Source organism: Salvelinus fontinalis, chromosome 20, assembly GCF_029448725.1.
Source record: "Salvelinus fontinalis isolate EN_2023a chromosome 20, ASM2944872v1, whole genome shotgun sequence".
Classification (NCBI taxonomy): domain Eukaryota; kingdom Metazoa; phylum Chordata; class Actinopteri; order Salmoniformes; family Salmonidae; genus Salvelinus; species Salvelinus fontinalis.
The window spans coordinates 17,184,621-17,209,642 of NC_074684.1; the positions used below are offsets into that span (position 1 = coordinate 17,184,621).

The window sequence follows — 25,022 nt, forward strand, 5'->3', positions numbered from 1 at the left end:
AACCCGTCAGGATGCTCTCGATGTTGCAGCTGTAGAACCTATTGAGGATCTCAGGACCCATGCCAATCTTTTAGTTTCCTGAGGGGGAATAGGCTTTGTCGTGCCCTCTTCACGACTGTCTTAGTGTGTTTGGACCATTCTAGTTTGTTGGTGATGTGGACACCATGGAACTTGAAGCTCTCAACCTGCTCCACTACAGCCCCGTCGATGAGAATGGGGACGTACTCGGTCCTCCTTTTCCTGTAGTCCACAATCATCTCCTTTGTCTTGGTTACATTGAGGGATAGGTTGTTATTCTGGCACGACCCGGCCAGGTCTCTGACCTCCTCCCTATAGGCTGTCTCGTCGTTGTCAGTGATCGGGCCTACCACTGTTTTGTCGTCTGCCTGGCCATGCAGTCGTGGGTGAACAGGGAGTACAGGAGTGGACTGAGCACGCACCCCTGGGGTGCTCCAGTGTTGAGGATCAGCCTGGCAGATGTGTTGCTACCTACCCTCACCGCCTGGGGGCGGCCCGTTAGGAAGTCCAGGATCCAGTTTCAGAGGGAGGTGTTTAGTCCCAGGATCCTTAGCTTAGTGATGAGCTTTGAGGGTACTATGGTGTTGAACGCTGAGCTGTAGTCATTTAATAGCATTCTCACATAAGTGTTCTTTTTTTCCAGGTGGGAAAGGGCAGTGTGAAGTGCAATAGAGATTGCATCTGTGGATCTGTTGGGTCTAGGGTTTCTGGGATAATCGTGTTGATGTGAGCCATTATCAGCCTTTCAAAGCACTTCATAGCTGCGGACGTGAGTGCTACGGGTCTGTAGTCATTTAGGCAGGTTGCCTTTGTGTTCCTGGGCACGGGAATATGGTGGTCTGCATGAAACATGTTGGTATTACAGACTCAATCAGGGACAGTGAAGACACGTCGGTTGGTCAGCACATGCCCGGAGCACATGTCCTGGTAATCCGTCTGGCCCCGCAGCCTTGTGTATGTTGACCTGTTTAAAGGTCTTACTCACGTCGGCTACGGAGAGCGTGATCACACAGTCGTCCAGAACAGCTGATGCTCTCATGCATGCCTCAGTGTTGCTTGCCTCGAAGCGAGCATAAAAGTGATTTAGCTCGTCTGGTAGGCTTGTGTCACTGGGCAGCTCGCGGCTATGCTTCCCTTTGTAGTCTGTAATAGTTTGCAAGCCCTATTGGCAAACTATACCAGTAAGACGAGCGTCGGAGGAGTGTAGTTTGATTCAATCTTAGCCCTGTATTGACGCTTTGCCTGTTTGATGGTTCGTCGCAGACAAGACAAGATAAAGTGTGCCTATCTATATAATGAATAGGGTGGGTTGAGATTAAATATAAAATCACTAAACCTCTCTCTAAAAGCTTCACTCATTCAAAAGTTTTATTTGAACCCTAAACGATTCAAGTAAATTACTAAGAAAAGCTCATCCATTGCTTAAAAATTGCATTTTTGCCTTTGTGCAGATTGCCATGTCTCATTTTCGATTAATTGAAAATTATTATTTTTTTAAAGTATCTCTCTTTTTCAAACAATCACTGAAGAGTTGGCTACAATTTCAATTTCATCCCCCTGAAAAGACACAACAAATATTATGGCTGAAAGAACTGTATTTATGGGAAAGATATTTGAAACGGTATATATTTTTTAATGATATTGTAAATTGTAATGGTAGAGTTCTCTTTCATGGAGTTTTCCGAATTGCATGGGAACTCAATCCAAGATTACCACCAATTGATTACAGCATTACCCCCAAAATGGAGGAGACAGGTGGCAGCGGGAGGAGGTAGGGAACTGGTCTGTCTGACCATTATAAAGGACCAAAACTGTCAGAGGAATAAAAACAGCATAAATAGGAAACTATACCAGTTTCATTTGAGGACAAGCTGTGCCAAACAGATTGCAAAATAGTTCGGAAGAGATTTATGATGTACCGATTCCACGGTACAGGGTGTATGAGTTGATATACACTGCTCAAAAAAATAAAGGGAACACTTAAACAACACAATGTAACTCCAAGTCAATCACACTTCTGTGAAATCAAACTGTCCACTTAGGAAGCAACACTGATTGACAATACATTTCACATGCTGTTGTGCAAATGGAACAGACAAAAGGTGGAAATTATAGGCAATTAGCAAGACACCCCCAATAAAGGAGTGGTTCTGCAGGTGGTGACCACAGACCACTTCTCAGTTCCTATGCTTCCTGGCTGATGTTTTGGTCACTTTTGAATGCTGGCGGTGCTTTCACTCTAGTGGTAGCATGAAACGGAGTCTACAACCCACACAAGTGGCTCAGGTAGTGCAGCTCATCCAGGATGGCACATCAATGCGAGCTGTGGCAAGAAGGTTTGCTGTGTCTGTCAGCGTAGTGTCCAGAGCATGTAGGCGCTACCAGGAGACAGGCCAGTACATCAGGAGACGTGGAGGAGGCCGTAGGAGGGCAACAACCCAGCAGCAGGACCACTACCTCCGCCTTTGTGCAAGAAGGACCAGGAGGAGCCCTGCCAGAGCCCTGCAAAATGACCTCCAGCAGGCCACAAATGTGCATGTGTCTGCTCAAACGTTCAGAAACAGACTCCATGAGGTTGGTATGAGGGCCCGACGTCCACAGGTGGGGGTTGTGCTTACAGCCCAACACCGTGCAGGACGTTTGGCATTTGCCAGAGAACACCAAGATTGGCAAATTCGCCACTGGCGCCCTGTGCTCTTCACAGATGAAAGCAGGTTCACACTGAGCACATGTGACAGACGTGACAGTCTGGTGACGCCGTGGAGAACGTTCTGCTGCCTGCAACATCCTCCAGCATGACCGGTTTGGCGGTGGGCCAGTCATGGTGTGGGGTGGCATTTCTTTGGGGGGCCGCACAGCCCTCCATGGGCTCGCCAGAGGTAGCCTGACTGCCATTAGGTACCGAGATGAGATCCTCAGACCCCTTGTGAGACCATATGCTGGTGCGGTTGGCCCTGGGTTCCTCCTAATGCAAGACAATGCTAGACCTCATGTGGCTGGAGTGTGTCAGCAGTTCCTGCAAGAGGAAGGCATTGATGCTATGGACTGGCCTGCCCGTTCCCCAGACCTGAATCCAATTGAGCACATCTGGGACATCATGTCTCGCTCCATCCACCAACGCCACGTTGCACCAGACTGTCCAGGAGTTGGCGGATGATTTAGTCCAGGTCTGGGAGGAGATCCCTCAGGAGACCATCCGCCACCTCATCCGGAGCATGCCCAGGCGTTGTAGGGAGGTCATACAGGCACGTGGAGGCCACACACACTACTGAGCCTCATTTTGACTTGTTTTAAGGACATTACATCAAAGTTGGATCAGCCTGTAGTGTGGTTTTCCACTTTAATTTTGAGTGTGACTACAAATCCAGACCTCCATGGGTTGATAAATTTGATTTCCATTGATAATGTGTGATTTTGTTGTCAGCACATTCAACTATGTAAAGAAAAAAGTATTTAATAAGAATAGTTCATTCATTCAGATCTAGGATGTGTTATTTTAGTGTTCCCTTTATTTTTTTGAGCAGTGTATTTTAAACATCACAGCATAGTTGAAAGATATATGGTTTATAGAAATTGGCATGTGTGGAATTGGAGACAGGTGGGAGTGGAGTTGCTGGGCGGGGGATAGAATGACGGTCAAAAATAAAATGTTTAAAAAATAAAGTCCAAATAAAACATAACAAAAAGTCAGTTTGAATGACACTGAGGGGCAGTGTTGTTACAGTTAATGCCGGATTGCCTGAGGCTGATGCAGTGCAGGTGTTTGTACACATGCAATATACACACGCTCTCATTCAAATGCACCCATACACAGACACGCACGTAAATAGTGCCATACATGGACTGAAACATATTCAGTTGGCCTTGCTGTTCTGATTTTTGTTGTCCTTGATGTCTTTTGCTTTGTTGTTTTCTGTTTCTCCTTTTTATATTTTGTTGGTGTATTGGGGGGGAATGGAATTATTGTATTTATTTATTTTTTCTTCTCGGTGGTGGGGCCTTGGATGGTTGAGCGGCAGCTCTAGGGGAACTGTGGGGGGGAATCCTGGAGGCCTGGCGGTTGGGAGCTTGGGCCGGTGGCTGATGGATCACTCGTTCGGGTCCCTGTTTTTGACCTTGTGGGAGAACTGTCAACGTGCCCTTGAGCAGGGCGTTGACCCTGGTTGCTTTAGTGTGTCGCTCTGGATGGGAGTCTGTTAGGTGACTAATGTAATGTAGTTGAGTGGCTTCACTGCAAGTATATTGTATACTTTAAATATTCAATAAAACTAACTAAGTCCAAAGCGACGTACATGCATATCCCAACCAGAAACAATGGATTACAGGCAACATCCTCACTGAGCTAAAGGCAAGGAAAGGAGTGGGACTCTAACCCGGACACTTATAAGAAATCCCACTATGTCTTCCGACGAACTATCACAGGCAAAGCGTCAACACGGGACGAAGATCGATGTGGCAGGACTTACAAACTATCACGGATTACAAAGGGAAACCCAGCCACGAGCTGCACAGTGACACGAGCCTATCCGACAAGCTAAACGCCTTCTATGCTTGCTTCAAGGTAAGCAACACAATCATGCGTGAGAGCACCAGCTGTTCCAGATGACTGTGTGATCGCGCTCTCCATAGCCGATGTGAGTAAGACATTTAAAACAGGATAACATTCATCATTAGGTGAATGCACCAATTTGTAAGTCGCTCTGGATAAGAGTGTCTGCTAAATGACTTAAATGTAATGTAAATGTAATATAATGTCATTCACAGGGCAGCAGAGCCAGACGGATTACCATGACGTGTACTCAGAACATGCGCTGACCAGTTGGCAAGTGTCTTCACTGACATTTTCAACCTCTCCCTGACCCAGTCTGTAATACCATAAACTATCAAAATAAAGAAAGTCGCACACTCCATGTGTAATTTCCCTGCAATTTAATGGGTATTTACCAATGTTTCGGCATCATTGTGCCTTCCTCAGGGTGTTAGTCAGCACCTCCACACAAACTATTATTCTGGGTGGGCGCCAGCACGCCCCCATTGACATCGACAGGGCTGCAGTGGAGTGGGTTGAGAGTTAAGTTCCTCGGTGTCCACGTCACCAAGGATATATCATCGTCCACAGTCATGGAGAGTACGACAGCTCCTCTCCTCCTCAGGAGGCTTCAAAGATTTTGCATGGGTCCTCAGAAAAAAAAGTTATACAGCTACACCATCGAGAGCATCTTGACTGGCTGCATCTCCACTCGGTATGGCAACTGCTTGGCAACCGACTGCAAAACTCGCAGCCATCCAGGACCTCTATACCAGGCAGTTTCAAAGACTCCAGCCACCCAAGCCACAGACTTCGCTCTGCTACAGCATGGCAAGCGGTACCAATGCACCAAGTCTGGAACCAACAGTACCCTGAACACCTCCTACACCCAAGCCATAAGACTTCTAAACAAGTCTGCTAAATAGCTAATCAAATGGCTACCTGCATTGAACCTTTTTTGCAATAACTCTTCCACTGACTATGCACACACACACACACACACACACACACTCACGACATACTTACACGCCAACACACACACTACATACGCCCACGCCACTGCTACAGTCTATTATCTATCCTGTTGCCTAGTCACTTTACCCCTACCTCTATGCACAGTATATAGCTACCTCAATTAGCTCTGCACATCAACTAAGTAATGGTACTCCCTGTATATAGCTACAATATTTTCTACTCCCTATATAACAATGTTATTTTTACGCATAATTTGTATTATTTATTCCAAGTGTCACTATTTATTTTTATACTTTTTTTTCTTTCCCTCTCATCTTCAACTCTGCATTGTCGGAGAATGACCATTAAGTAAGCACTTCACTGTTGTCTACGAAGCATGTGACAAATAAAAGTGTATTTGCTTTGAAACCTGGATTAATTCATACAGACTTGGTTAAATAGCTTCTGAACTTCAGTCAGTCTTATTCCAAACACAGTGGCAAAGAGACTATAAAACCGTAACTTTCCCCTCAGAAGAGATTGGGTGCAGTGTGCGTTGAAAAACAACAACCGTTGGATCTCTCAAAATGACTGATGATCCGCTCTACAATCATATTACCAACAACCAAACACACCTCTCTCTGTCCCAGGCAGCCAGCCCTCATTGAGAAAATATCACCAGAGCTACAGTGTGTATATTACTCAGGCGTGGTGGTGGAGATTACAGGAAAGCTATTCACATTAGACGCAGTGGCTCATCGCATCCGTCAACAAATTAAGCTAAGGCAGCGCAGGCAACCAGCATAATCACAGTCTGTTCCAAGGCCACTCCATCTGAGGTAACTCTGAGGGCTGGGCTCAGCAGACTACTGCTTGGAGAGAATACAGATACATTGTAGCTATCCCCCCAGAACACTGCCAGGCCAGCCGCTAGCTAGCCTTTCCAGAGATTAATCATATCTGAAAAACAGAAATGGCCGCCACTGAAAACAATGCATCATTTGTTAGCAATAAGTAAACAGTTTGACTAAAAGGCCTAAACAGCCTGGTGAGAGATACTAGGCTCAGTGTGACTGCTGTTGTGCAGAACCCCTGAGGGCCTAGTCAGTCACAAGTTGTTGCAGCCACAGAGGGAGGGGGTCAGGAACAGGGTCTTTATTGAGCCCCTCACTAGGCCCCTGCTCCAGACCTAGAGTTCCCCAAACACACACACACACACAACCTCCCAAGACACACATCAGAACGTCTAATTGCATCCAATTTTACGAGAGCAGGTCCTCAGTAAACATTTGATCTCACTCTGAGGACAAGAGAGTCATTCTGCCAAACTAATATAAACAGCGGATCAAAAAGACGCAAATAATTTCTTTGTATTTATTTATTTTTTCCCTTCACCCGACCATATTCAGCTTAGTGAAGCAAAAAAATCTGCAAAGTGAGGCAAAACATTGATGAGTCATCTGTGTGGACTGTAAACACAAAAATATATTTTTAAAGTGCCTTCGGCAAATGTCTGGTCAAGTGCTGTAGTTTTAATGTGACGCTCAACTGTGATGACATTTATAGAGGGTTTCGCTCTACCTCTTGGGTCCTGCTTAAAACCACCAATACCTAGTCACGTTTACCAGTGTGTCTGAGCACAGCACTCCAAGGCTAACCCTTACCCAGCTTCTACATCAGCCAAGAGTTGTGCATCCTTGCCCACTAAACATCCAGGACACCTCTCACTACGACTACTTGCAATGGGTGAAGCAACAGGACAGCAACAGGCAAGACCACCTCTCCTTTGTCAAAACACCAAAGAGAGCTGGATGTCTCAGGTCATTACAGCAGATATTCTTCCTGTCGGTCAGCAGAGCCTCACCTGTGTCCTGAGAGTTGAGCACCTCCAGGGCATGCATCATGGCACTGGCGAATACGTTGGCATCCTCTTTGCTGCCAAAGTTGAGTCCGTAGACCTGCCTGGCATCGCGCCACTGGTGGAAGGTCTGTGTGGCCTGGTTGTACTTGAGCCCCTTGGGAATGGCACAGTTTATTACCACCTGGAGAAGGATAGAAAGGGGGAGAGAGAGGGGATCGAGAGAGATGGGGGGAGATAGAGAGGGATGGTTTTTGAGATGGTTTTAATAGCTAATTTAAATTCCTTAAAGGACTACTTGTGATGCTCAAAACAATTATCAAATCAAATGGTATTTGTCACGTGTCGAATACGACAGGTGTAGACCTTACCGTGAAATGCTTACTTACAAGCCCTTAACTCTATTGTTGGTTAAGAAAATATTTACTAAATAAACTAAAGCAAAAAATGTAATAAAAAGTAACAATAAAATAACGAGGCTATGTACACGGGGTACCGGTAGCGAGTCAATGTGCGGGGGTACCGGTTAGTCAAGGTCATTTGTACATGTAGTTAGGGGTAAAGTGACTATGCATAGATAATACACAGCGAGTAGCAGCAGTGTAAAAACAAAAAGGGGCTGTGTCAATGCAAATAGTCTGGGTGGCCACTTGATTAATTATTCAGCAGTCATATTAACAGGTTCTAACCCCAAGCCATAAGGAGCCTTTTGGATGCAGACTTGGTAGCAGAGAGAACAGTCTTTGACTTGGGTGACTGGAGTCTGACAATTTTTGGGCCTTCCTCTGACTCCGCCTAGTATATAGGTCCTGGATGGCAGGAAGCTTGGCCCCAGTGATGTACTGGAACGTACTCACTCCAGTCTGTAGCGGCTTACGGTTGGATGCCGAGCAGTTTCCATACCAGACAGTGATGCAACCGGTCAAGATGCTCTCAATGGTGCAGCTATAGAACTTTGAGGATCTGGGGACCCATGCCAAATCTGTTCAGTCTCCTGAGGGGGGAAAGGCATTGTCGTGCCCTCTTCACGACTGTCTTGGTGTGTTTGAACCATGATAGTGTGTTGGTGATGTGGACACCATGGAACTTGAAACTCTCAACCCACTCCACTACAGCCCTGTCGATGTTACCGGGTGTGTGACCACACTGCCAGATCTCTGACCTCCTCCCTATAGGCTGTCTCATCGTTGTCGATGATCAGGCCTACCACCGTTGTGTTGTCAGCAAACTTAATGATGGTGTTGGAGTCGTGTTTGGCCATGTAGTTGTGGGTGAACAGGGAGTACAGGAGGGGACTAAGCACGCATCCCTGAGGGGCCCAGTGTTGGAGGATCAGCGTGGCAGGTAAGGGTTGCCTACCCTCACCATCTGGGGGCGGCACGTCAGGAAGTCCAGGATACAGTTGCAGGGGGAGGTGTTTAGTCCCAATGTCCTTAGCTTAGTGATGAGCTTTGAGGGCACTATGGTTTTGAATGCTGAGCTGTAGTCAATGAACAGCATTTTCACATAGGTGTTCCTTTTGTCCATGTGGGAAAGGGCAGTGTGATTGAGATTGCGTCATCTGTGGATCTGTTGGGGCGGTATACGAATTGGAGTGGGTCTAGGATTTCCGGGGTGGTGTTGATGTGAGCCATGGCCAGCCTTTCAAAGCACTTCATGGCTACTTTCATGAGTGCTACAGGGCGGTAGTCATTTAGGCAGCTTACCTTTGCTTTCTTGGCACAGGGACTATGGTGCACTTCTAGGAAGAAGGATAGGGAGAGAGAGTGAGATGGTTTGGACAGCTATTTTGAAGTACTGCGAGGACTACTTGGGTTGTGCAGTGGCCGAGATCTTTGTGGGCTATACTCGGCCTCGTCTCAGGATGGTAAATTGGTGGTTGAAGAAATCCCTCTAGTGGTGTGGGGGCTGTGACTTGGCAAAGTGGGTGGGGTTATATCCTGCCTGTTTGGCCCTGTCCGGGGGTATCATCGGACAGGGCCACAGTGTCTCCCAACCTCTCCTGTCTCAGCCTCCAGTACTTATGCTGTAGTAGTTTGTGTGTCGGGGGGCTAGGGTCAGTCTGTAATATCTGGAGTATTTCTCCTGTCTTATCCAGTGTGAATTTAAGTATGCTCTCTAATTCTCTCTTTCTTTCTCCCTCTCTCTCGGAGGACCTGAGCCCTAGGACTACCTGGCCTGATGACTATTTGCTCTTCCCAGTCCACCTGGCCGTGCTGCTGCTCCAGTTTCAACTGTTCTGCCTGCGGCTATGGAACCCTGACCTGTTCACCGGACGTGCTACTGAAAATTATTCATGATTATTATTTGACCATGCTTGTCACTTATGAACATCTTGGCCATGTTCTGTTATAATCTCCACCCGGCACAACCAGAAGAGGACTGGCCACCCCTCATAGCCTGGTTCCTCTCTAGGTGTCTTCGTAGGTTCTGGCCTTTCTAGGGAGTTTTTCCTAGCCACCGTGCTTCTACACCTGCATTGCTTGCTGTTTGGGGTTTTAGGCTGGGTTTATGTACAGTACTTTGTGACATCAGCTGATGTAATAAGGCCTTTATAAATACATTTGATTGACTATTTGTGTTGCTCAAAACAAGTGTATCATGATTACAGGTAAGGAAATGTATGTTGAGTTCATAAGAGTCATACATTACAGCTAATACAACCTCAGTCAGTCAGTCTACTACCAGTGTTCCCTCAGAGCTGTGTGAATGCGCGCAGCTCCCCTCAGACTGCCGTGCAGATGAAAAATGAGCCCGCTACAGTTTCCCCCCATTAGTTAACACTCAACGTTTCGCTCTACTGCCGGAATTGTGTTCGAATCAACACAATATTAGCCACTTTCTGTAAAATATACCAAAACAAAACCAGCAAGATTTAGTATGCAAAACTGTGCAAGAGATTTTCTTGTAGGCAGAGCGCATTAGAGTAGGATTCTATTGCATTGGCAGACTCAGGCACATACTCTACACAGACCGGAGCGCCATAATCAATCAGAGCTGAAGTAGGCCTATATGCAAATAGCCATATCACTTTGAAGTGGACTGTGTTTAGTCTATAAGTAAATGTGCTTGTTTTGAGATGAAAGTGAGAGCTGCATGTAGCCACGTGTGCACATTTGTTCATATTCTTTGCTAGTGAGTTTTTAGCACAGTTATAACTCATTTCTAGTCAATGGGAGAGCGGTTTATTCCAACGAGAGCAGAAAATGTGTGTATTTCTAGCCATCTTTGAACAGTGAGTCAGGTAAAGAGATGTTTATGTCTTAAAGGGAAAGTGTTGTTTTTTGAGACGGTCTTGAATAAGCTAAGTAGACAATAGGCAGAGAATGGGAATAATAATGAATTTTATTTTGTAAAGTGGTTTCTTGCTTCAAGTATTTTCAGTCACCTTGTCTGAATGACAAGTGGATAAACAGCTTCATGTCAAGCCCTGCATGTTTTTTTGTCTCATGGAATGTAGGCATTGAACACCACACATTGGCTGCTACTGTAGGCTGAATGATAGAACAGATATTTCCATGTTAAAATGTTATGGGATGCGTTTTTTAATGGTAGGCCACTCTGGTAGACCTACATTATAGTCAAATAGCCACAGTAGCCTACTTGACCACTGTTAAAACTAACTTAAAGGGGGGTAACCTAGTCAGTTGAACAAACTGAATGCCTTCAACTGAAATGTGTCTTAAGCATTTAACCCAACCCCTCTGAATCAGAGAGGTGCGGGGGCTGCCATAATCGACATCCATGTCTTTGGGCGCCCGGGGAACAGTTGGTTAACTGCCTTGCTCAGGGGCAGAACGACAGATTTATACCTTGTCAACTCGGGGATTTGATCCAGTAAACTTTCGGTTACTGGCCCAATGCTCTATCTCAGTGTTCACAGTAAACGTGCGCCGGAAGATACACAGAATGTTCACATTCAAGTTCGCGCTCAGCGCCAAATTTTTGGGGAGGGAACATTGACTATCACCACACTTACTACAGTAAAGTATAAGGGACCTTGAATGATACATGTGGTTATTTAACAGCTTCGGCATAGGACTAAGGAGCAACCCTGTGTCTATGGTCTTCAGGTCAGAGAAACATTAGCACACCTTTCATAAACAAATGGAGGGTATCGAATGAGCTGCGTTCAGCTCACAAGCAATCATTCACAGCTTGAGGCAGTTCTTCACTTCAAGGTAGTTCTTCACTTCTAGAATGCTAAGGTTAGCGAAAAGCCGTAGGGAAAAAAATACCTAGAATATCCGCACCAAGTTCATTTCAAAAATCTATAATTGAATTAGAACATTCCTTTGGCTCTTGAAAGTGAAGATGTGATGGTTTCTCACTTTTTTCCCCCTCTAGGCAGCCAGGCCAGAGATTTATATAATCTGTTCTATAATTTAGTGTTGATGAGCTCACTGACGCACACAGAAGAGTAGAGGAAACGAAACGGGTGTCGGTTCGACTCCAGCCAGAGAAAAACAGCACACAAACAGTTAAACTAGCCCCTATCAGAAATCAGCTGTACTGTATCCTGGCCAAGAATCCCTCTGGACCCCTATTACACTTTAAACGAGTCAGGCTCGGAGAGGCATTCAACATTTACATTTACATTTAAGTCATTTAGCAGACGCTCTTATCCAGAGCGACTTACAAATTGGTGCATTCACCTTATGACATCCAGTGGAACAGCCACTTTACAATAGTGCATCAGATCTTTTAAGGGGGGGGGGGGGGGGGGGGGGGGCGCAGAAGGATTGCTTTATCCTAGGTATTCCTTGAAGAGGTGGGGTTTCAGGTGTCTCCGGAAGGTGGTGATTGACTCCGCTGTCCTGGCGTCGTGAGGGAGTTTGTTCCACCATTGGGGGGCCAGAGCAGCGAACAGTTTTGACTGGGCTGAGCGGGAACTGTACTTCCTCAGTGGTAGGGAGGCGAGCAGGCCAGAGGTGGATGAACGCAGTGCCCTTGTTTGGGTGTAGGGCCTGATCAGAGCCTGAAGGTACTGAGGTGCCGTTCCCCTCACAGCTCCGTAGGCAAGCACCATGGTCTTGTAGCGGATGCGAGCTTCAACTGGAAGCCAGTGGAGAGAGCGGAGGAGCGGGGTGACGTGAGAGAACTTGGGAAGGTTGAACACCAGACGGGCTGCGGCGTTCTGGATGAGTTGTAGGGGTTTAATGGCACAGGCAGGGAGCCCAGCCAGCAGCGAGTTGCAGTAATCCAGACGGGAGATGACAAGTGCCTGGATTAGGACCTGCGCCGCTTCCTGTGTGAGGCAGGGTCGTACTCTGCGGATGTTGTAGAGCATGAACCTACAGGAACGGGCCACCGCCTTGATGTTGGTGGAGAACGACAGGGTGTTGTCCAGGATCACGCCAAGGTTCTTAGCGCTCTGGGAGGAGGACACAATGGAGTTGTCAACCGTGATGGCGAGATCATGGAACGGACAGTCCTTCCCCGGGAGGAAGAGCAGCTCCGTCTTGCCGAGGTTCAGCTTGAGGTGGTGATCCGTCATCCACACTGATATGTCTGCCAGACATGCAGAGATGCGATTCGCCACCTGGTCATCAGAAGGGGGAAAGGAGAAGATTAATTGTGTGTCGTCTGCATAGCAATGATAGGAGAGACCATGTGAGGTTATGACAGAGCCAAGTGACTTGGTGTATAGCGAGAATAGGAGAGGGCCTAGAACAGAGCCCTGGGGGACACCAGTGGTGAGAGCGCGTGGTGAGGAGACAGATTCTCGCCACGCCACCTGGTAGGAGCGACCTGTCAGGTAGGACGCAATCCAAGCGTGGGCCGCGCCGGAGATGCCCAACTCGGAGAGGGTGGAGAGGAGGATCTGATGGTTCACAGTATCGAAGGCAGCCGATAGGTCTAGAAGGATGAGAGCAGAGGAGAGAGAGTTAGCTTTAGCAGTGCGGAGCGCCTCCGTGATACAGAGAAGAGCAGTCTCAGTTGAGTGACTAGTCTTGAAACCTGACTGATTTGGATCAAGAAGGTCATTCTGAGAGAGATAGCAGGAGAGCTGGCCAAGGACGGCACGTTCAAGAGTTTTGGAGAGAAAAGAAAGAAGGGATACTGGTCTGTAGTTGTTGACATCGGAGGGATCGAGTGTAGGTTTTTTCAGAAGGGGTGCAACTCTCGCTCTCTTGAAGACGGAAGGGACGTAGCCAGCGGTCAAGGATGAGTTGATGAGCGAGGTGAGGTAAGGTAGAAGGTCTCCGGAAATGGTCTGGAGAAGAGAGGAGGGGATAGGGTCAAGCGGGCAGGTTGTTGGGCGGCCGGCCGTCACCAGACGCGAGATTTCATCTGGAGAGAGAGGGGAGAAAGAGGTCAAAGCACAGGGTTGGGCAGTGTGAGCAGAACCAGCGGTGTCGTTTGACTTAGCAAACGAGGATCGGATGTCGTCGACCTTCTTTTCAAAATGGTTGACGAAGTCGTCTGCAGAGAGGGAGGAGGGGGGGGGGGGGGAGGAGGATTCAGGAGGGAGGAGAAGGTGGCAAAGAGCTTCCTAGGGTTAGAGGCAGATGCTTGGAATTTAGAGTGGTAGAAAGTGGCTTTAGCAGCAGAGACAGAAGAGGAAAATGTAGAGAGGAGGGAGTGAAAGGATGCCAGGTCCGCAGGGAGGCGAGTTTTCCTCCATTTCCGCTCGGCTGCCCGGAGCCCTGTTCTGTGAGCTCGCAATGAGTCGTCGAGCCACGGAGCGGGAGGGGAGGACCGAGCCGGCCTGGAGGATAGGGGACATAGAGAGTCAAAGGATGCAGAAAGGGAGGAGAGGAGGGTTGAGGAGGCAGAATCAGGAGATAGGTTGGAGAAGGTTTGGGCAGAGGGAAGAGATGATAGGATGGAAGAGGAGAGAGTAGCGGGGGAGAGAGAGCGGAGGTTGGGACGGCGCGATACCATCCGAGTAGGGGCAGTGTGGGAAGTGTTGGATGAGAGCGAGAGGGAGAAGGATACAAGGTAGTGGTCGGAGACTTGGAGGGGAGTTGCAATGAGGTTAGTGGAAGAACAGCATCTAGTAAAGATGAGGTCAAGCGTATTGCCTGCCTTGTGAGTAGGGGGGGAAGGTGAGAGGGTGAGGTCAAAAGAGGAGAGGAGTGGAAAGAAGGAGGCAGAGAGGAATGAGTCAAAGGTAGACATGGGGAGGTTAAAGTCACCCAGAACTGTGAGAGGTGAGCCGTCCTCAGGAAAGGAGCTTATCAAGGCATCAAGCTCATTGATGAACTCTCCAAGGGAACCTGGAGGGCGATAAATGATAAGGATGTTAAGCTTGAAAGGGCTGGTAACTGTGACAGCATGGAATTCAAAGGAGGCGATAGACAGATGGGTAAGGGGAGAAAGAGAGAATGACCACTTGGGAGAGATGAGGATCCCGGTGCCACCACCCCGCTGACCAGAAGGTCTCGGGGTGTGCGAGAACACGTGGGCAGACGAAGAGAGAGCAGTAGGAGTAGCAGTGTTATCTGTGGTGAGCCATGTTTCCGTCAGTGCCAGGAAGTCGAGGGACTGGAGGGACGCATAGGCTGAGATGAGCTCTGCCTTGTTGGCCGCAGATCGGCAGTTCCAGAGGCTACCGGAGACCTGGAACTCCACGTGGGTCGTGCGGGCTGGGACCACCAGGTTAGGGTGGGCGCGGCCACGCGGTGTGAAGCGTTTGTATGGTCTGTGCAGAGAGGAGAGAACAGGGATAGACAGACACATGGTTGACAGGCTACAGAAGAGGCTACGCTAATGCAAAGGAGATTAGAATGACAAGTGGGCTACACGTCTCGAATGTTCAGAAAGTTAAGCTTACGTTGCAAAAAATAAGAATAAAATACAAGATCTTATTGACTAAAATGATATAGTACTGCTGGCTGGTGAAGTAGCCTGGCTAGCAGTGGCTACGTTGTTGAAAGTGAAGCTGGCTAGGTAACCTCGACAATTTCACTAAATTTCTCTAAACTACACAATTATCATGGATACAAGGACAGGAAAGACAACTAGCTAACACTACGCTAATCAAGTCGTTCCGTTGTAATGTAAGTTTCTACAGTGCTGCTATTTGGTAGAAGTTGGCTAGCTAGCAGTGTTGGCTAGGTAGGAGGACGGCAGCGCGGCAGGCGAAAAATAGCTGGCTAGCTAACCGATAATTACTCAAAGCTACACAATTATCTTAGATAAAAAGATAGCAAAGAAAACTATGTAGCTAGCTAACACTACACAAGTCAAGTCGTTCCGTTGTAATGTAATCGTTTCTACAGTGCTGCTAATCGGTGGCTAGCTGGCTAGCTAGCAGGGTTGACTACGTTACGTTAGGGCGAGAATACCTGGCCAGCGAACCTCAGCGAACCTTGATAACTACACAATTATCACCGATACAAAGACGGCTATGTAGCCAGCTAAGTAGCTAGCTAAGATCGAACAAATACAAATCAAAGATAGCAAAGACAACTGTGTAGTCAGCCAACACTACACTGATCAAGTCGTTCCGTTGTAATGTAATCGTTTCTACAATGCTGCTATTCGGTGGCAAGCTGGCTAGCTAGCAGTGTTTGGCTACGTTGCGTTACGTTAGGGCGAAAATAGCTGGCTGGCGAACCTCAATAACTACACAATTATGTTTGATGCAAAGACGGCTATGTAGCTAGCTAAGATCAAACAAATCAAACCGTTGTACTGTAGTGAAAATGAAAATCAGACCGTTGTACTATAATGAAATGTAATGAAAAGTTTATACTACTATTCGGTAGACGGTGGACGTTTGCTAGCTGCTGGGCAGATAGCAGTGTGGACTACGATAGACGACGGAATACGATAATTACGCAATTATCTTTTATACACAGACGGCTAAGTAGCTAGCTAAGAAGAAATTGCTAAGGTTAGACAAATTAAACCGTTGTACTATAATGAAATGTAATGAAAATGAAATGAAAATTTATACTACCTGCAGAGCGAATGCAAATGCGACCGCTCGCTCCAAACCGGATGTCACGCGGATGTCATTCAAGGCCTAGCTATAGATTTCACTGCTGTTGTCACCAATTGAAAGAGTCATTGCAAAGGGAAAAGTAGCCTATAGATGCTGCAATTGAAGGATAACCTGAATGTGCTGGTTCTTGGTCATGTTTTTTCAGGTTCATATTGCATTCTTCAAATAGAAGGTTCTCTGAGGGGCCAACACCACAACCAGACAGATAGTCTTTCTCTTAACGATTCCCACCACTAAACAGATTCAGAGAGCTAGCAGTCAGTCGGATAATAATAAGAGCCATTAAATCTTGAAGCATTTTGCATTTATCCTGTCTCATATTTGAGATAGAAGTCAATAATCACATCAAAACTAATCACAGTGTGTACTTTTGAACTTCTCAGCTCATTATGAGAAACCAGAAATCCACCAAAGAGCCTAAATAATACGCTACAGGATTATGAAGACTCAAGTCTGTCAGTGTATGAAGTCTGACCGAGTTATGAAGCAATATAGAAACATGTCCCTCTATTATCAACTTATTGACTTACTAAAGCAGAGTATGAATACAACAACATTTGTGACAACATAAATCCTATTGCAGGTCTATTTTCCATGTCATGCAGTTTAGAGTCAACTCTTGGGTTATACTTAGGGCCGGGATGATACCAATATTGTGATACTCGTTAGTATTGTGGCAAGGAAACAAAACTTATTGAGGATAATAGACCTAAAGTTGTCGTCTTCGATTTTATTTTATTTCATTTTTACCAACAGAAAAAGATTGCAATACTGGTATCTGGCGCACAATTTGCCCAGCGTCATCCGGGTTACGGTTTGGCCGTCATTGTAAATAAGAATTTGTTCTCAACTGACTAGTTAAATAAAGGTTCACTAAACAATTTTCTTTCTTTTAATCGTCCCGGGCCTAGTTATCCTTAGACGGTACATAATGACCAAGTGCTTATGAAAGTCTTACAAATGCTTCACGAATATCTTATCTAGTCCTTGGGCTACTACAATGTAACCAGTTAGCTGCGACAGATGCAGAACAGGGTGCAGCCCCTGTCAACATGGGCTTACACTGTATCTAATTATCATGTGAACCCAGTTCTAAGAGTCTAGTTCCTCCTACATGTGAAAGATACATCCTCAGGTTCAGATGGAGATGTGAATGGAGCCTGGCTGGTGTAGGTGGTGTGTAAGCAGTATATACGAGTCGTGTGTGCACATTATGCATCTACAGTGATGGTGTCTATGTGAGAAGGGCTTTTTTCCCATCGTGTTGACATGAACAGCAGCAGGATTAAATGACAGGCCCACAGGACGGGAGATGTCAGGGAGAAGACAGGGAGGGTTCTGGGATTGCTGATAAAGCACATGGCGACCAGCAACGCTTCCACCGAATCCTGTGTGTTAGATAGATTGGTCACACCTCCTCGTCATACACAGCGTCACTGGGTAAACAGCCTCCCATGACTCTGTTCACACACACGGTCACACACGCGCAGTGTCTTCACACACACTCCTGGGGTCTGTCTGCTGTGCTCATCCATCACAAAACATGGCAGGGCCTTGAGGGTATGGATTCTGCAACGCTCAGCAGCTGTGGAGACAACAGCAAGACCTCGCTACACTGGAGACTGTACTATGAAAACCTTCGTCATCACAGGCGAGAGACTACTGGATCAGTATTTAGAAACTGAAGTGCGTTTTTAGTATACAGAATATACATCAAATGTAAGGACAAAATGTCAAGGCAATCAACTTTAAGAACTAGTGAGTGAGGGAGTGACTGTGACAGAAGCTCTTTATTGCATTGGTAAAATGAAAACAATATCATAGAGGCTTTTCCACTATGTTAAATACCTCTGCTCTACAGCAAGTAGCCTAGTAGACAGGAGGACCGGGGTCAGGCATTCCAGAAACAAGACCTTCACAAGGTGAATAGGGGGAAGGAACTAGGTCAGGGCTTATTGCTTCAGGTGGAACAAATAGAACAGTGGTTTTTCAAAAAGTCTTTAAAGAAAAAAAATCTAATAGTGAAATAGTAGGATTGCACTGAATTGGTCATTGTGACCCCCTGCATCAGGGCTGGCTTTGGTATAGTCTTTAACTGGCCTCCGTGGAATCAGTTCTCTGAGGGGAGCGAGGCACTGCGCTGAGAGTCCAGACTTCCTGGATTTACTCAACCTTATTATGGCAGGAAACTCTGTGAATCAGGAAGCCACTCTGGCCTGTGTGCTTATGTCTGACCCCCCCCCTCCCCCCCAATACCACACCTCTCTGTCTAAATCACTGGCTGCATGGTACTCACCAGAAACACGTCACAGAGAGAATAAAAGCCTGTCAACTGAGTAGAGTAAGTTTAACTATTAAGCTTCTGGGAGAGTTGACCATTCCAATAAAGAGGGATATTGGACTTTGAACTAAAATACACTTATAGAGTTTGTAACCAGCCAACTGACATGATACTTTAGCTGGAACTGCAGCTCCTCCTTTCTCCAATCGTCTGAGCAGTCCTCCGCTCCTCCATCCCGCTCTCCCCCCCTCTCCCCATGGGCCTCTGCTGAGACCGCTACAGTATGTAACAGGATCTACCACTGCAGCAAAAGGCCCTGTCCTCTCCTCTGTGCCTCTGGATCAGAGACGGCCAACTTTGATGGGGGTGGGGGCCACAGAAAAATCTGAACTCATGAGGGGCACAGTGGCTCGCAGGTTTGTGATCAAACATTGATTCCATTTGTGTGGCCCCCCGCTTGATAATTTTTTTGTACGTTTTGGAGTTAATTCTGTGCAATTATACTAACTTTGCTATGGGGTGGAGAGGAAAATGAGCTGTTTAACAGCTTATTTCCTACAATTCTACACATTTTACTATACGGCAGAGAGAAATGTTTGCATTTGTTTATATGAAATGTGTGTGAGTGACGGTGACTAACAAAAATCAAAATGGAGCCCCCCAGCCAGTAATTCGACCATGAAAGTAATTTAGCAATATATTTTTTTTTTGTGCAGACTTGCTGATTGACATAAGAGAAAAACTGCTGAGGCACAACCAAATTTTGAAATTGCGCCTTGTGTATTCTACTATTCTCGCAATAGTAAATTGAGACCGACTAAGTTACTAAAAAATACACACTGAACAAAAATATAAACGCAACATGTAAAGTGTTGGTCCCATGTTTCATGAGCTGAAATAAAAGATCCCAGACATTTTCCATAGGCACAAAAAGCTTATTTCTCTCAAATTTTGTGCACAAATTTGTTTACATCCCTGTTAGTGAACATTTCTCCTTTGCCAAGATATTCTATACACCTGACAGGTGTGGCATATCAAGAAGCTGATTAAACAGCATGATCATTACACAGGTGCACCTTCTGTTGTGAACAAGAAAAGGCCACTAAAATGTGCAATTTTGTCACACAACACAATGCCACAGATGAGGTTGAGGAAGCATACAATTGGCATGTTGACTTCAGGAATGTCTACCAGAGCTGTTGCCAGAGAACTGAATGTTCCTTTCTCTACCATAAGCTGCCTCAAACGTAATTTTAGAGAATTTGGCAGTACGTCCAACCGGCCTCACAACAACAGACCATGTGTATGGCATCGTGTGGGAGAGCGGTATACTGATGTCAACGTTGTGAACAGAGTGCTCCATGGTGGCTGTGGGGTTATGGTATGGGCAGGCATAAGCTACGGACAATGAGTACAATTGCATTTTATCGATGGCAATTTTAATGCACAGAGATACCGTGAAGGGATCCTGACGCCCCTCATGTTTCAGAATAATAAGGTAGCAAGGATCTGTACACAATTCATGGAAGCTGAACATTTACAAGTTATTTCACGGCCTGTATAGTCACCAGATATGTCACCCATTGAGCATGTTTGGGATGCTCTGGACCGACGTGTATGACAACGTGTTCCAGTTCCGGCCAATATCCAGCAAGTTCACACAGCCATTGAAAAGGAGTGGGACAACATTCCACAGGCCACAATCAACAGCCTGATCAATTCTATGCGAAGGGGATGTGTCACGCTGCATGAGGCAAATGGTGGTCACACCAGATACTGACTGGTTCTGATCCACGACCCTACTTTTTTTTTTTAAGGTACCAGTGTCCAACAGATACATATCTGTATTCGCAGTCATGTGAAATCCATAGATTAGGGCATCATTAATTAATTTAAATTGACTGATTTCCTTATATGATCTTTGAAATGATTACATGTTGCATCAGTTGCCCATCCCTGGATGTACACAATGCCTCAGTGGACTACACTAGTACTGCACTCAGCCCACTACACAAACACTCTTCCTGCATGCCAATGAGGCCCTGGGATCCTATAGTGATCCTCCATCAACAAAGGAACAGCACTAGACGGTGTGAAAGTTTATCTACTGACGAACACCATTACAGTGAAACCAACTAAATCACAACAGTCTGATGCTCTGAGGGAGTTACTCCCAGACAGGTAGAGTAAACTCTTTTAGGACAAATGCAGGATCAAGTCAGACCAAGCTAACCATCTTTTCATTCCCAACCATGGCAGGATAATAAACCTCAGTTCAAAAACTATTCACTCTTAAAGCTGAAAACAGTCAGAGTCTATCATGGCTTCCTTCAAGTCTATTTCAGGGGATCAATTTTCAGAGGAAAGAGATAGGGTTGCAGAGAGGAGGCTCACTAACCAGCTTGTTTGTAATGAGAATAACTGAGTTTGTCAGTTCCTGCTGACATAACTGAATTCTGCTAAAAACCCAGGAGCCTGTTTCGGGCCGAGGTCATCAGTAGTGTGTACACTAAAAATACACAGAGGGCTACAAAACGGACAACAATCAGCTCAGACACTAATCCGCCAATCAGAGCGGCGTAGTCTGGTGCAGTGGAAACGATTCAGCAGCACCTGGTGTTGCGTTTCTCGAAATAGGTCTTCTATTTTTCCCGAGAACAGGCCATCCTCTAATTTTCCACTAAATTGTTCCCTTCATTAAATACAGATGTGTATCAATGGCTGTCTGGCTGATCATATCATATAGAGTAAGACAGTAAGCCAGAGTCAGTGGAGAGAAATACAGGAGACTTACGTTTCCTTTCTGACATGGAACTACATTGTTGCCCCCCTCTGTTGACTCTATAGCTAACCATGGGCTTTCTTCTTGGACCAGGGACAAAGACAGATTGAGTGATGTTTTTGAGACCTTGGCTCTGCCAGTCCAGACATGGCTGTCATGTGCTGGTGACTGGTGGAGCAGGAAAGCTCTCAGACCTGTTTTCAATTACAGCGCTGGTCATTCCTGAGAGACACTGGGTCATTCCTGAGAGACACAGAGAGGCAAGATGGCTGCCAGACTGCTTCCTACTGACACAGGTCAGACGGAATAAAGAAGTCTAGAGTCATCAGATCAGCGCAGTTCAGCCACATGTGAAATCCCAGTCCCACTTTAAACTAACCACAACTTTTAAAAGCTTTATATACTGTAGCATTTATATTCATATACAGTAAGCACTACTACGCTTCACACATCATCTAGGCCTAGTCCCAGTGAGTCACCTGATGGTCCTGTATTTTGCGTCCCACCACCCGGAAGGCGTTGTTGCCTGTATGGTGGTATATGTGCACTCTGCTGAAGCCCGTGGAGCCGCCGGCTGGAACCCATTTCTTATTGGCATCGTCATACACCATGACAGCGGCCCGCGCCTGACAGATACTCTGTTCACTGCAGAGAGAAGGAGAAGGAGAGAGAGAAACAGAGCGAGAGACATTAACAAGCAGCAGTACACAGGGGGACATTGGTTTTTACCTTAAGCAGAGCAGTAAGAATGAACTACCCCTCCAGATTATCAGAGTTAATCAAGCCTGGCCATCCCAGGGACATTCTTGGTCTCCTGAAAGTCAGGAAGTAATAGAGTGGCTGTCTGGGCGGGAAATGGTATTGGAGAAGTCGTTTATGTAATGACATTGGACATGTTTAAAAGGAGAAGACTCTAAGGGAGTCAAATATCCATAAAGATATATCAGAGTGAGTGTGAATATACATGATAGGCAGTCCACCTGCAGAGGGCAAACCATACAGCCTAGGACTAGTACTTAACAGTCACCCACCAGACTCCTGTCTGTCCACAGTGAGAACTGACAGGCCCATCTCACCACACAGGGCTCTGTTCAAAACTAATGCACTACACAGAGTGTAAAAAAACAATAAGGACACCTGGTATTTCCATGGCAGACAAAGCTATGATCCCTTATTGATGTAACTTGTTAAATCCACTTCAAAATCAGCCTTGAAACAATTGAGACATGGATTGTGTATGTGTGCCATTGAAAGGGTGAATGGGAAAGACAAAATATTTAAGTGCCTTTGAACAGGGTATGGTAGTAGGTGCCAGGCCCACCAGTTTGTGTCAAACCACAACACTGCTGAGTTTCACACGCTCAACAGTTTCCCTTGTTCATTAAGAATAGTCCACCACCCAAAGGACATCCAACCAATTTCACAACTGTGGGAAGCATTGGAGTCAACATGGGGGGTGAAACAAAAAACTAGGAAGGTGTCTTTACACTCACTGTATAGGCTATAGTAATGGGTGTCATTTGAGACTTGTCCAATGACAGTTGTGTAGGGTGATCCCTGACAACTGTTACCGACTAGCGGGACAAAACAAGTAGGCCAAGGCCCTGCCAGGCAGCAGAGTGAATGATTCACCAACATGCTTCACCCTCCCTCCCACTCCATAGCAACTACTCCAACGGGAGGAGACAGAGGAGCAGAATGTCAGAAGAGGAAAAGAGAGAGGAGGAAAAAAATAAGAGAATGAAGAGAGAAAGCCAGGGGGACAAGGTACAGGATAGCAGAAGAGCCAGGGGACAGTGAGAGGAGAGAGAGAGAGAGAGAACCTCCCCACACAAACTCTCACCATGTGAGTGTCAGCAGGGGAGAAGGCAGCGTTGTTAACAACAAACCATGCAGGGGAAACGCCCGCGTTCTCCACTTTCTTCTTTGAAAGAGGCTTGAAACATGTCTCTCTTCTCCACAGCTCTGCTTGATAAATCAGACTCCATTTCATCTGGCGGTTGTTTCAAATCAATCTAATCAAATCGTATTGTCACATGCGCCGAATAAAACAGGTGTAGACATTTACCATGAAATGCTTACTTACGAGCTCTTTCCCAACAATGTAGTTAAAAAGAAAATTCACAAATAAAAAAAATAAGAAATGGTAACACCAAATAACAATAACAAGACTATATACAAGGAGTACCGGCTCCGAGTCAATGTGCAGGGGTACGAGGTAGTTGAGGTAATATGTACATGTAATTAGATAATAAACAGAATAGAAACAGCGTCTGTGAAAGAGTGTGTGTGCAGCAACAATATGTGTGTGTGTCAGTGTGTGTGTGTGTTGGAGTGTCAGTGTGGTTAGTATGTGTGAGTGTGTGGGTAGAGTCCAGTGAGTGCGCATAGAGCCAGTGCAATAATGGGGTCAAAACAAATAGCCATTTGATTAACAGTTCAGCTGTCTTATGGATTGGGGGTAGGAGTTGTTTAGGAGCCTTTTGGTCCCAGATTTGGCACTCTGGTACCGTTTTCCATACGGTAACAGAGACAAGTCTTGGGTGGCTGAAGTCATTGAAAATGTCTAGGACCTTCCACTGACACCACCGTCCTGGATGTAGGGCTGGGCGGTATACCATATATTACGATATACCGGTATTGATGCCGGGACAGGTTTGGGTTTTTACTTTACCTTCTATAAGGACATTTGAATGTTTGGATAGTTAAATGTGACACCCTGTATGTAGTGTCCAATTATATAGTTTACATTGCTACTTGACTCATCTCTCTACGCTCCCTTTCTCTCCATGTCACTTTCCACAGACCTAGCACTGCCCGTCACTCAAGGAGCAAATGTTCCTCGACCACGACACTTACTTTTTTATGGTCAACGCAGCACATGCAGCAATGTTGATGACAACGATGATGTTTTCACTTCACTTCTTAAATATAAATCCACTAGCATTCTATAATTACACTATTAGTTTGTGTTTGTTACATCTGCAAACAGATAACTTGGTAAGAAAATACAAACTAAGCCTAAATCTTGAAAGCCGCTAATGCTAATCGCTAGTTAGCTGGCTCGCTAGCTAATACATTTACTGAGTCAGAGCAAACGTAATTAGCTATACAGCCTGATAATAACAGTGATGGTGTAGACCTGAATCAGCATGTTGTTTATGCAACAGTATCTTCTAAATCAAAGATGAATATGAGAAGCATGAATATGTTAGCTACATGAAGTAGCTAAGCGAAAACATTCAACGTAGCCAAAGATTATAGTGTCCGAGGAAACACTTAACACTTTTGGTTCCTAACCTGTCACAATAACTCCTCCCTGGCATTTGTACTCGATGTCATGTCAAACTACACTGTATTCAAAGTACCCACTATTATATTCTATAGAATAATCATTATATTTCCATGATTCCAACAGTTCACCCAAGTGTTTTGCTCTAAAATCTCAATTGCAATATTTGGTTAAACATAAGGCCTACATTGTTTGCCCATACCATGCTGCCCTACGTGGCAGTGTCGAAATGACCTCAAATGAGTGCAGGATATGTAGAAATGTAAGAAAATGCTGAATGTTTTGGGGCTATCCTCTGTAGCGCCTTGCGGTCAAGATGCCGAGCAGTTGCCATACCAAGCAGTGATGCAGCA

The 25,022-nt window shown here is 45.9% G+C and overlaps 1 protein-coding gene across 6 annotated transcripts in view; it reads right to left on the reverse strand.

Annotated features, from left to right (window-relative positions):
• The window catches only part of LOC129817415 (protein enabled homolog), a 152,650-nt gene that overhangs the window by 73,144 nt on the left and 54,484 nt on the right, over positions 1-25,022 (reverse strand). For all 6 annotated transcript variants that reach the window (XM_055872623.1, XM_055872621.1, XM_055872622.1 and 3 more), the window contains exons 2-3: positions 21,857-22,022; positions 7,365-7,542 (exon numbers count right to left, since the gene is read on the reverse strand). In XM_055872623.1, the coding sequence (XP_055728598.1) occupies positions 7,365-7,542; positions 21,857-22,022 (344 nt within the window). The remainder of the gene's footprint in view (positions 1-7,364; positions 7,543-21,856; positions 22,023-25,022) is intronic.